This window comes from Alosa pseudoharengus, unplaced genomic scaffold, assembly GCF_046254945.1.
Source record: "Alosa pseudoharengus isolate Yale_2024_CS ecotype anadromous, Long Island Sound unplaced genomic scaffold, YU_APseudo_1.1 YU_APseudo_1.1_scf_18, whole genome shotgun sequence".
NCBI classification, from domain to species: Eukaryota; Metazoa; Chordata; class Actinopteri; order Clupeiformes; family Clupeidae; genus Alosa; species Alosa pseudoharengus.
Genome location: NW_027468650.1, coordinates 21663038 through 21675725, shown reverse-complemented (window position 1 = coordinate 21675725; position 12688 = coordinate 21663038). Strand labels below are relative to the sequence as shown.

At 42.6% G+C, this 12688-nt stretch overlaps 1 protein-coding gene across 2 annotated transcripts in view; it reads left to right on the top strand.

Annotated features, from left to right (window-relative positions):
* The window catches only part of scn5lab (sodium channel, voltage gated, type V-like, alpha b), a 110682-nt gene that overhangs the window by 19271 nt on the left and 78723 nt on the right, over positions 1-12688 (top strand). For both annotated transcript variants that reach the window (XM_076290514.1, XM_076290513.1), the window contains exons 3-6: positions 4012-4132; positions 7171-7258; positions 9149-9277; positions 11083-11174. In XM_076290514.1, coding sequence (XP_076146629.1) covers positions 4012-4132; positions 7171-7258; positions 9149-9277; positions 11083-11174 — 430 coding nt within the window. The remainder of the gene's footprint in view (positions 1-4011; positions 4133-7170; positions 7259-9148; positions 9278-11082; positions 11175-12688) is intronic.

Sequence of the window (12688 nt, the reverse complement as noted above, 5' to 3'; positions counted from 1 at the left end):
GGATTTGAGCAAAGGTATGGTGACCTTGCTCCATCGCTCTCACCCAGACCTCACACGTCCCACACATGACCCGAGCGCTGTCCGGCCTCGGCAGCACATGTCACTTTAATAGGTGCCCCTGTTGACATTGACACGACATCTCTGAAGAGGATGAGATCACTCATGAGCAAGGCGTGTTGGGAGGGGAGGAAGCAAAAAAACCTCAACCCCAACTCCCGGAGAGAGAGAGAGAGAGAGAGAGAGAGAGAGAGAGAGAGAGAGAGAGAAAGAAAGAAAGAAAGAGAGAGAGCGGAGAGTGGGGCTCATCGCCACTCCGTGCCTCTGATTTATTTCCTTTTTTTAAGCCCTAACTGATGAGATGAGTCTGCCAGGCGCAAACGTGGCGACCATTTAGAACGGGAGTCTGTCCCGTCTCAACATCTCTCTGAGGCCCATTACTGTAAGCAATGAGGGGGGACAACAAGCCTCCTCCTCAGGGACAGGTGAGGAATTAAAAACAAAAACCTACAAATATCCCCCTCCCCACTAGAGAAATGACTGCGGGGTGCCCCGTGTCACACTTGTGAGCCGGATTTCTGATAAGCCCCGACGCTGCACATAACTCATGCAAAAAATGCTGCTGCCGCAACATGCCACCAGTAGTGTTCTGCTGACGGGGTGCAGCCCGCACGCACGCGGTGATTCTTCAGCTCGTGACTAGCTGATGTTATTTATGTTACATTGTCACCATATAAATCCTGGGCGCTATGAAGACACCGCCAAGCGTCAGGCCCCAACGCCGCAGCTCTCTGTGCAAACTGGGGGATGGAGATGTCCCCTTGTGCTGCTGTCGCCCTCGGCGATAGATACCGTCCCGTTTGTGACAGATGTTGCTCCATCACACCCTGTGGTAATTTATTTGTGCACTCTTTGGGCCCACTCATAGGTGCCCAATTGTTCATCCCCCTCATTATCTGCCCCATTTGGTGGTATAATGAAGAGTTTTTGTGGGATTATGTTAATGATCTGAGATATGCTGTCCCTCTGAGTATTTTGGTGAAGTGAAATTGTAGTTGGTTTGGGGCATATGTCTGATTACAGCAGGCTTTGACATTTTTTTGAACAGTATGTATGTTTGTGCATGTGTGTGCAGGTTGGGGGGGGGGGGCGCAGTGGGTGGCTAGTGGATGATGGTGTTGGTGAAATGATCTATTTTCCTCACCTTATTTAGCCAAACACTTCCTGTATTTCCACATAACCTTAAGGTGTTCACAGGAAGATCACACCATGGTAACATACAGTAATCTAGCTAAAAACGTTCTTCTAAGACCAGTCTTCCAAGAGATAGCACTAGGGTTCAATAGGGTTTATATTCATTTTTAGGATATGTTTTGGTCCATTCACTAACAGTTAGTTTAATGTATAGAGATTTTGTGTGAAAGTATGGATGATGGGAGGCTATATTCATGTAGATTCCCTGTGCCAAGATGGTTTCAGCTGAGACTGTTAACACCTTCCTTTTTTAGAGTGTCTACTATTTTGAAAGTTGACTAGGAGAAAGCATGAATGAATGATCTAATGATGTAGATCATTCATCATTGCTTATTTGTGTGTTTCTGCAACCTAAAAGTTTTAATGATGTCTGTCTGTACAGATACTTGTTGTTAATACAGACCTGTCTCCCTTCTTCCTTTCTTGTCAAAGGTTTTGGAGAAAGTGGTCTTCAAGCAAGTATGTGACTTCCTTTCTCAGAATAACCTACTAGACCCTATGCAGTCTGGTTTCAAGAGTGGTCATTCTACTGAAACTGCTCTTCTGTCTGTGACTGAAACATTGAGAGTAGCTAAGTCCTCTCCTCAGTCATCAGTATTAATTCTACTAGATTTATCTGCCTTACATTCTCCTTTCTACACTATCTAAACTGGGAATTTCTGGGAGAGCTCTTGACTGGTTTGAATCTTACCTTAAAGGGCGTTTCTTTTAGCGTGTCTTGGCAGGGACAGGTATCAGAGACTCATGACCTCACCACAGGTGTGCCTCAGTGATCAGTATTAAGGCCCCTGCTTTCTCTATTTACACCACTTTCCATTGGTGAGGATTTGACTATCATTGCTATGCGGACGACACTCAACTACCTATCTTTCCCACCTGAGGACTCTAGCGTTTCCCCTCGGATTTCTGCATGCCTTAAGGATATTTCAGTCTGGATGAAAGATCGCCACCTTCAGCTTAATCTCTCAAAAACTGAGTTTTTGGTGTTTCCAGCTAAAACAGCTAATCCCCAACAGATTAACATCCAGCTTGACTCATCTTCAATGACCCCCACTAGATCGGCGAGTAACCTGGGCGTCGAAATTGATGACCAACTTAACTTCTCTGAGCATGTAGCCTCAATTGCAAAATCATGTTGGTTTATCCTTTACAACATTAGGAAGATCAGAGCTTATCTGACACAAGAAACTTCTTGTACAGGCAGAGGTGATTGTTCTAAGACTACAGAGGAAGCTCAGCCTCCTCTAAAATATTGCGGAAAATTTCATCAAATACTAGGCCTACTGTATTACATTAGCCTAGTATTCCAACTAGAACATGCTAAAAATGTGTTCAACTTCATCGTTAGTTCGTTCAGCAATACGGTTTTGCCAGTCATCTGTCCTCCCGTCCCTAATGTATTGCTGTGAGGACACAATCCATCAAAAACCACATAGACGCTCGGCTTCACTGGACTTTCAATGGCATTTCAGAATTGGCTGATCTCAGTGCAGAAAAGCTAGATATTTATTGGAAAAACGCCCTAAATTCGTAATTTCCAGGGAAGCCTGGTGTCTCTGGGAGTGAATTGGGCAGTGAGATGGCCCGGACGCTGAGCTTCTGTATGATTATTGGAGGATCCGTCATAGTAGCTGGACTCTTTTTGATTGACAGCATATGTCGTGATCGGAAAGGAAGTGTTTCAAGTTCAGGGATGCTTTGCAGTGTTGGCAGGGGAAGTCGAGATGCAAGCTGCAGCTCAAATTCACATAATTGTGAGCAATACAGTCGGTTTCTATTTGTCTTTGTACATAACCTACTGTAAATAAAATGTAAATATGGAGTTACTGAGTTTGTGACTTGCTTTTGTTTCAGTTGTGTATTTAAGCTAGGTTGTAGCCAGCTAGCTCCAGGGGAGATTCAAAATAAAACAGCAAGGCAGATGAGAGTACAGAATAGTCACAGAGAAATAACTCTACTAGGTTACCAAATAGCCTATTTAAACATCCCCCAAAGTGAACTGGTATGTAGCCAGGCCAGATGCCATGTCTCAGAACTCTATACTGTTTGTTCTAATCTGGGTTTTGGGATAACCTTTGCCCTCAAAGACCAATATAGCAACTTAATAACTAATTAATTTAATAATTGACAATTTTTATCAGAGCTTCCCCTATTCCAAAGAGCAGCAACTGCCACTGTGTACAGGCCATGGTTATGGCAAAGCTGGACTATTGTAATTCACTGTTAGCTAAATCTCTCACTTTGGCCTATAGGACACTGACTGGATCTGCTCCCTGCTATCTTAATTCAATGATCAAGATATATATCCCCAACCGCCCTCTGAGGTCTCCTGATGAGCATCTGTTGTGTCAACCAGCCATAAACGCTAGGTCAAATTCAAGACTATTTTCCTCAGTGGTTCCTTGTTGGTGGAATGAGTTGCCAGTGCTCTCCGTTCCTGTGATAGTTTTGATAGTCTTTCAAGAGGAGTCTAAAGGCATATCTGTTCAACATGCACTTAGTTTATTAAGTGTTTCTTATGTGTTTGGCTTGTTATAGTATTTATTTATTTTCATTAGGCTATTGATTGAATTGACATTGCTGTTTATTATTGCTATTCTCCTAAATGTAGTCTTACCAACTTTTTAATATGTTTACTGTTGAATGTAACTTTGTATTGTTGCTATTTGTATGTCGCTTTGGACAAAAGCGTCTGCTAAATACCATAACCATAACCATAACCATAATGTGTGGTGCTCTCTCTGCTTTTCTTCTCCACAGACTTTTATAGTACTGAACAAAGGGAAGGCCATCTTCCGTTTTAGTGCCACACCTGCACTCTATATTTTTAGCCCTTTTCATCCCGTTAGAAGAGCATCAATAAAGGTTTTGGTACACTCATATCCTTTTCCTATTACAAATAAAATGTTCTTATTTTTGCAGATTTGACCAATTCTGTGTTTATGTGATGCTTTTGAACAGCTTCATTTTATCAGACAATCCTGTGAATGAGTAATGAAAAAAAAACAAATTCATTACAACAGTGAAGAAAAGGAAATTGACAGTATAGAAATATAGTTTAAATGTGTCAATCTGATAACTCACTGATAAAAACAGTTTGTAAGACTTTTAAGAATGCTCAGGAAGCTAAACCTTTTGCACTGAGGGCAAAAGTTTGAGGGAACATTCTAGAATTAGATGTCTGCCTAAGAATGTTGGCCATGCCTTTGGCTGTGACAGACAGTCAGCCAACACCCATTTGTCCACAGACTCCGCCTCGGCACCCACTGACATCACAACACCACACACTTGCACTGTGACAGCATTCCTTGTACTTTGACATTTCAGGGCCACACTCTAATTGGGGGGGGGGGGGCATACACAGGGGGTCGCTTGGCTAGTTCAATGCCAGGTTGGGATGACTGCACTTCCATCTGTACCATTGCCAAACCTTTCAAACACCCATCCAACCCCCCCCCCCTCATCCACAAACGCACACACACTCCCATCCACAAACGCACACACACCCACACACACACACACACACACACACACACACACACACACACACATGGCACTCCCATCCACCTTTACAGACAGCTTCTAAAAATACAACACCCTTCTGTTTCGCCACGTCCGTGGGTGTTTAGGAATATTATGCTTGTGGGCACTTGGCTGCTGTCGCCATGATAAGAGGGTGGAGGGTCTGACTCTGGAGGTGTTGCGCTGGTTGCAGGGATTGCAAGCCCATCCGGCTGTCACACGTGTACCCCTTCAAGTGGTTGACGTATTAATCACCGGGCCTGGCTTTGTGTTGCACGCCAGACTTTTGTTTCGGGTGGGATCAAGCTGACCTGGCTCGAACGCCCCCAAAAATAGTGTGACCAGGTGTCTTGTTTTTCTCAGGTCATAACCATATTTCAGCACCAACATATGTTGTATGCCCTGTATTCTAAAAGCAATGCTAATTTGTCAGCGTATTGTGGAATAAAATCATAGAGCTGACATACACACAAAAATAAAAGTTTTTAGAATAGAAGACGCATCATATGGAATATGGATATGGAATTTAGTGTGCAGTCAGGCAACCCTTAAAACTAACCAGTGTCTTTGCTATAAAAATACAGACACAAATGTAATTCTGAACACTACCATAGTTTAGCAGTTGAATCAATGCCACTAAGAGACATTGATTGATGTCTGTGTTTAGCAATGTGTGAGGTGAGAGGCACTCACTTTCAGGCGGCGGCAGCACAGAAACCGCCTGGCCTTGCTAATAGCAGATTACCCGGGGGACTCAAGAGCCGGGGAACATGTTTGATTAACCAGCGCCACGAGAGCACATTCATAACATTCAGCTTTGAGAAAGAAAGGGAAGCACAGTCTGACGCGCCACACTGAAGTGATTGCACTCATTAGAGACATGCGAGAAATGTGATTTTTAAATCAGTAGGCCTAGGCGGTGAGACACAGGCGCCATATCAGCATGGAAAAATAACTCCCAAGACAAGCGGCTGACAAGACTAGACTTTTGGACCTGTCTAGGACTTGACAGGGCATTTGGGATATCAAAGAGGCCTTTAATCATCATGTACCAAGGGCTGAAGTTCAGCATTAAAGCACGATTAGCTCCAATTGAAAACCTAAAAGGCCTTTTTGCCCTTGTCCTTGTTGAAAATTGTGTCATAGCAAAACTTTTGGCAGCTTTATTTTTGCCAGGGGATGCTGAAACGAACCTTTCCCATAATGGGAGCCGGGGAGCGTCTTTATGCAGCCGGGGCCACTTATAATCATGACTCATGCTGGTTGCGGACGCGTGCGGACGGGAAAGTGCTGGCGAGGCGCGCGGCGAGGCGAGCTGTCTGCGCCGAAGCCGTACGGGCCACAGCCCCGGTAGCAAGCTGAACCGCAGCTCGCCTGACACCTCCATTGTGAGAAGTTACTGTATTGAGCGCGACCCAGAGCCTAAAGCGCTTATTGAATCACACGTTCCCATGATCATAATGGGTTATGCAAGTGTTGTCACGTGTCCTGTTCAGGGGGAGAAGGCCGTCTGCACCAATCAATATGATGAGCAGTGCTGAGGGAAGGCCAAGCCTTTGAGACAGACCCTCTGTAATAAGATAGGCCTGCTTAAGGAGCCTGTCAGGAGGAAGCTAATTCTCCGGCTGAAGGCTCGGAAAATGAGCTCAAAGGAAAGTTTAAGGGTATTTTTGCAGTGACAAACTTCACACAGAAATAATATGACATCTGAAAGAAGTCTTAATATGCCCATGAAAATATTTGGGATTCTAAATGGCTCTTTCTCATACTGTAAATGTGATATTATATAAATGCAAAGAGAGAATATGGACTCATTACATAAAGCAATAGGCTTAATACGACGTCTTTTATAATTAATGAGCTAAATTGCTGTAATTGATCCCAGATGTAATTAAAAGTCAGGAGACTTTTTTCTTTACTTTTCTGCCATGGTGCCTAAACAAAAAAACAAAAAGCAAATAAGAGATTGTGCTATTTAAAATATAGACATGTTCTTACACAGTTGGGGTTTTGGTCTGTTTTGGTCTAATACTACTTATTGTGCTTCATTATTTTTTTTAACTTAAGCCTCGGCTCATTGGTATGTTGAGCCTCATTAGGTCTCAGTCACTCTGGAGTCTGTACTGTTCAACAGCATCATATAAATGGATTTATGATGTCTTTTAATCTGAGATTTGTTAAACTTCATTATTTAGTATTCATTATAAAACCATTAGGCTGGTGCAAATGTATGTGATGTGTGATGAACAGTGGAATTTTCAGAACTGCATTCAGATGTTTCATTTTGTTGTACAGTAAATACAGTCTTTTAGCTTTGAATTTTTATCCAAATACACAAACAAACATGACATACAATACAAAAGAGATGAAAAGTGTTTTCCTTAATATTCCGTACATTATTCAGTTTTTTCATAATGTGCACTATTTTGACCAACTGTTGCTTCATGGCCATGTCCGAACCTGCACAATGGGCCAAGTATGTTGAGTAAGTATCTACCATCCGCTGTCCGCTTCTTAGTGTAGATGCTTCTCCTGGCTAAGAATGCTCTGTCAGTTCTTCTGTGCCTCATACTTTCTGTCTCCTCTGATCCTTCCTGATTGTATTGACCTCTGAACTGTGCCCTATTTGTCCTGATGTAAAGCTTTGCCAGGTGTTTGTTGCCTTGCCAACCACAATTAGCAAGTAAGTTAATAATTTCAGTGTATCCGAGCCTACTTGACTCTGCTAATGGCACCTCTGCTATGCTACATTGGAATGAACTCCGTGGTATGACTGCCATACCGTTATGACTTAGATTTTCATTAAAGGGGTTTACAGTTAAATCTTCAAAATGAATCAAATAGATCAAAAAAGGACGGAATGGGAATTAATATTCAGATGAATTTGGCAATACCAATTTTGAGGTGAACACGGGTTATATTCTTTCTGTCAAGCCATGTTATCCACCTCCTGTCTTTATTTCTTTTTTTCCTCCTTTTTTGTCTTTCTTTCTTTCTTACTTTTTTATTTCTTTCTATCTGTCCACAGTATCTATCTGTCTATATCTTACTCTTTGTCTGCTATCTGTTCTGTCTGCTGTCTGTCCGCCTGTCTTCATAGTCCATCACCTTGCCCATTGATATATTCTTCTGACTTCTTCCCCATTTCCAGCTCTTATTTTCCCACACACTTCTTCAGGGAAGTTGGCCAGTCTGTTTGTTTCCATCATCCATGAAGTCTAGCCATGGCTTGCACCATGGACAGAGAGGATGTAACCCATGTTGAGCATGTAGCCGAGGTAGTTTGCTGTGTTCTGACATGGGTTGTCCACCACAGCGTTTTCTGTGCTGTGGTAGGGCAAGCTTGCGCCGGCCAAAGCCGAGCATCTTCACCTTTAATGAATACAGATAAGAGCCTTCACATGATTTGTGTACTGTCAGCCGACATCCCCAAAAATTAGCTGATTTGTGACCAAGGAGGACCAAGGGTTTATTGGCATGTAGCATGCAATGAATCCCAGCCAATCACAGCACCTCCTCAGACTGGCAATCATTCGTACCTCTCAACACCCAAGTGACAGTAACGCCAATGCTATGTTCATTTTCCACACATGCTGATCAGTGGGTGGCCGGGCCACAGAGGAGGCGGTGGCGACGGCGGTAGCTGATTAAGCCGGTCTACCCCACAAGGGCATTTCTGTCAGAGAAACAGATGCTTGTGTCTCCCACACCTCCTTAAAAGGCTCATTTACCTTAAGCACCACTCACGGTCTTTGGCGGTGAGCCACAGTAAGCCATCAGTGTTGAGAGGTCCGATGTCAAACGAAACATTTTTCACCAAAAAGACACGCTTAAAAAGAACCCCAAATAAACAAACACCGAATCCAAAAAAGCAGGATTTAAAAAAAAAAGAGAATACGGCCGTGCACTTCAGAATGCTGCATCCTCCATCTCAGCCACCATGTACTCTGCTTTGAAAGTGTGTCTAAAGTACGTGCTGGATGTTAATGCCCATTCTCGTCTTGATGACTGCGAAACTCATCAAGGATCGTCTTGTCAAACAAGCTTGCTGTCCATTCCCCAGGTTGCTGATGCACTCTGATTCACTCGTGCTTTTTCCCCCATCCCTTACAGTTCCATGTCCTCCCCAGATAACCCAATGCTGCTCCATATGTGTCTCTCTATTCCACCCCCCTTTTAATTCTCTCTTTGTTTTTTCCTTTCAAACTCTTGATTGGGTACAGTGTAGACTGGACCATGTCCAGGACTAACGGGAGGTATTTGCGACTGAGCTCCCTCTAGGTCCATTGCTAAGCTAATTTGTTGAACCTGTATGCGTCTGTCTCCCTCCACCCTTGTCCTCTTCTCCACCCTGTCCGACACCTGCCCTTTTCAGGTACACGTTCACCGGCATCTACACGTTTGAGTCGTTGATAAAGATCCTGGCGAGGGGCTTCTGCGTAGGGCCCTTCACATTCCTGCGTGACCCCTGGAACTGGCTGGACTTCAGCGTGATAGTCATGGCGTGAGTATCTGCCTCTCCGCTGACCTGTGGTGACCCTTCACCTTAAGCCTCGTCTGTGACTTCGTCAGACGTATTTTGCGCTGCTGATGGAGCAGTTCTCATCAGTTTCACCTCGAGTCCCCACTGGCTCACAGAGGTGATCATTGAAATGTCCCCTCTGTCTTTATGGGTCAGATCTCTCTGTGTCCTCTCTAGCCCTTGGGGAACTCCCCTCTAATTTCCAATATTTGCTTTGTTTTGTCCATATCATCGACTGTTTATTTTCAATGTGCTGTCCCTATGGCTATTATTTTCTGTTGTGGATTGGAAGTACAGTCAGGCTCTTGTCACCGTAAGAAAATAAGGAACAGATTCACAAAACCCTTAGCATTTCTGTTTATAACTTTAATCTCATCAAAAACTGTACCATTTTGGTGTGGCCTCCAGAATTGACTCTTGACAGTACGTTTGTGCCAATCAATGAGAACTGACATTGTTGTAAACAGACAGAAGATGAATATGTTTCCCGCTTGCAATGTCCAATGTATCTCCAACTGCCAAACTGTCCAGGGTCACAGGTCAAGAATGTTGTGGAATAAATCAGAACGCACACACCCCACCCTCTGGATGCTGACCGGCTGACTGTATCAGAGGCTTTTGTGCACGTCTGAAAGCAAAGTCCAAACACAGCTGCTTATTTATTGATTTGTTCCTTTATTTTCTAAATTAATGCTACTGCATTTGTATTCCATGCGAGAATATTGGCTCATTTGTAACAAATGACAATTTTTTAACGGTATTAAACCTAATATTTACGAACTAATATTTACGAAGATATATTTCTTTCTCTAAGCAAAGATGAAATAAAACTGAAATATAGCTGCAGTGGTGGTAAAAGGGTACTTACCCTGTGTGTTGTTCACAAAAAGTGGTAATGGAGATCTGTAGTGACAGTAAGATGTAAACATCTATATACTTTTATTGCAGTATTATATGATTCCTGCATCATCCCAACGCTAGAGAAAGATTGCGCTAGGGGACTCTCCCCACTTCAATTGCAGTGATGAACTGCTGATTTCTTGTGTGGCCTTACAACCGTATTCCTCTTGGCTGAACGGGCCAGTTGTCCTTGAACTGGATATCTCAGCAGGGTTACTGGGATCCTTAGCCACACCATTTCCCATAAGTCACAGTATCGTCAGGGCGTTGACAGGACCCCTTCCCGCCGTTGCTGGCTTTATTAAATCCAGACTGATGACTGGGAAATGGATACGAGTGGTGGAAACGATAAACGCTCCCATCCCTGGGGTTCCTATGGAAACAGAATGGCCGCCCTCACTTGTTTGACTGGCAACTGTCTGAGCGAAATGGCAAACATAATTGCTTAGTACATTGGTCAAACTTTACCTTCTCTTTATCAGCTTTGCATATAATTTTACGGTAAATATTAGCATACCAGTTAATGTGTTTTTGTTTGTATTCGCTGTAATTTGATTAGTGTAATGGTCAGTGCAGAGAAATTCAGATATGCTAAGGTGCATGACGTGATACACACTCAAATTTTAAGCATCCGGCAAATTGGTACCTATTCTGGTGGTATTCTAATTTCTGGGAGACCCGTTAACATTCCATAGATTCCATATTTTTTTTTATCTAAATAAGAAGACTTTATTCTTCCTATATCCTTATCTTATTCTTTCTATTTGTGTTTATAAGCTTATGTTGATTTTATATTTTTACCAATCATGTTTTTGACTGATTCCTTTATGTTTCTTCCTCTGTTTTTTGTGTTTATGTTTTATCACATCTGTAATCTGATCCTGCAGGTTTCTAACTGAGTTTATTAAAGTAGGCAATCTTCAGGCACTACGATCATTCAGGGTCATCCGAACATTGAAAACTATTTCAGTAATCCCAGGTAAGGGCATTCTGCTCCTGACCGTAACGTCAGGGGACGGGTGTAGGAGGGATAGCATTATCGCTGTTTGTCTGGTCACAACCGTAATGTTGTACCCACTACGGTCCCAACAGCTGTGCCCCATGACCTCACCCAACTGTGGACGCCTCCTTGCCTCCTGTCTGTCTCCTATGTCTATTCATCTGTGTGTTTGCCTGTTGTGGTTACATTGTCATTGTGTGTGCTTCAATTCTCTGCTCATTGCAGATATGTTACTGAGTTTGTGGACTTGGGCAATGTCTCAGCGCTACGAACGTTCAGAGTCCTACGAGCACTGAAAACAATCTCAGTCATCCCAGGTGAGAAGGGAGTTAAATACTAAGGGCCTACATTAAAAGGACCACTGCCAGACATTTCCTTTCTCTCCAGCTTATGCAATTCACAGAGATGTGGAAATGTGACATGTAGGAAATGAGGACACTTTTGAGTTGGGCAGCCCTCCCGAGGTGCAGAAAGTATTAGTGTTGCCAAGATTATTTAAGCATTAAGGTACCTCTGAGTTAACACTGGAGGCTACACACACAGACACACACACAGACACACACACACACACAGACACACAGACACACACACACACACACACACACACACACACACACACACACACACACACACACACACACACACACACACACACACACACACACACACACATGGCACTCCCATCCTTTACAGACAGCTTCTAAAAATGTTATATGTCATGTTATATGATGTAAAGAGTAAAATCCTGAATTGAACATACTCTTTTGTAATATGAGAAAAAGTGTAGTCTATATAGGTGACACTGCTGTAAGTTGCAATTAGGCTGAGGCCGTGTTATCAAGTTTCCACACTTTCAAGCTTAAGGGGTTAAGTAACCTGACTCAAAAGACCTCATTCAACCTTAGTGTTTAACATCTAATAGGCATGAACATACTTGTGAACTGACTATCCATGAAAAGCTGTAGCCATTCACATCAGACAGTCTTTCAGATGGAACTGAGAGGTACTCGCTCTACAAAGCAACATCTCTCAGTCTTGTCCTGAAATTTATAGATCAAAGAAAGATAAAATGCCCTCAGAAAGATGATTAAGAATGTCTTTCCAATAAAACACAACTTGCATTGTTTTAAACACATCTCTCTGTTCAGATAGGGACAACACAATTTGTGTTTCCTTTTTTAATTAATTACACAATATGCGTTGAAAATAACACAACCTGCGTTGTTTTTTTTTTTAACACATCTCTGTGTCCACATTTGTTTTAAGAGTGTAACTTAACATAAATTGAATGTACTAAATAAATCATAAAATTACAGATGGATGGTTCTGAAAGGATTATAGTCCAGGGCTACTGTACGATATGTAGATAGATATGTATTTCATTTAATTGTTTGTACACATTTTATATGTCACATTACTCACATAGTTAAAGAATACAGATATATCACTAAATCATTCTATGAGAGATATTCTGTATTACATTTATAATATAC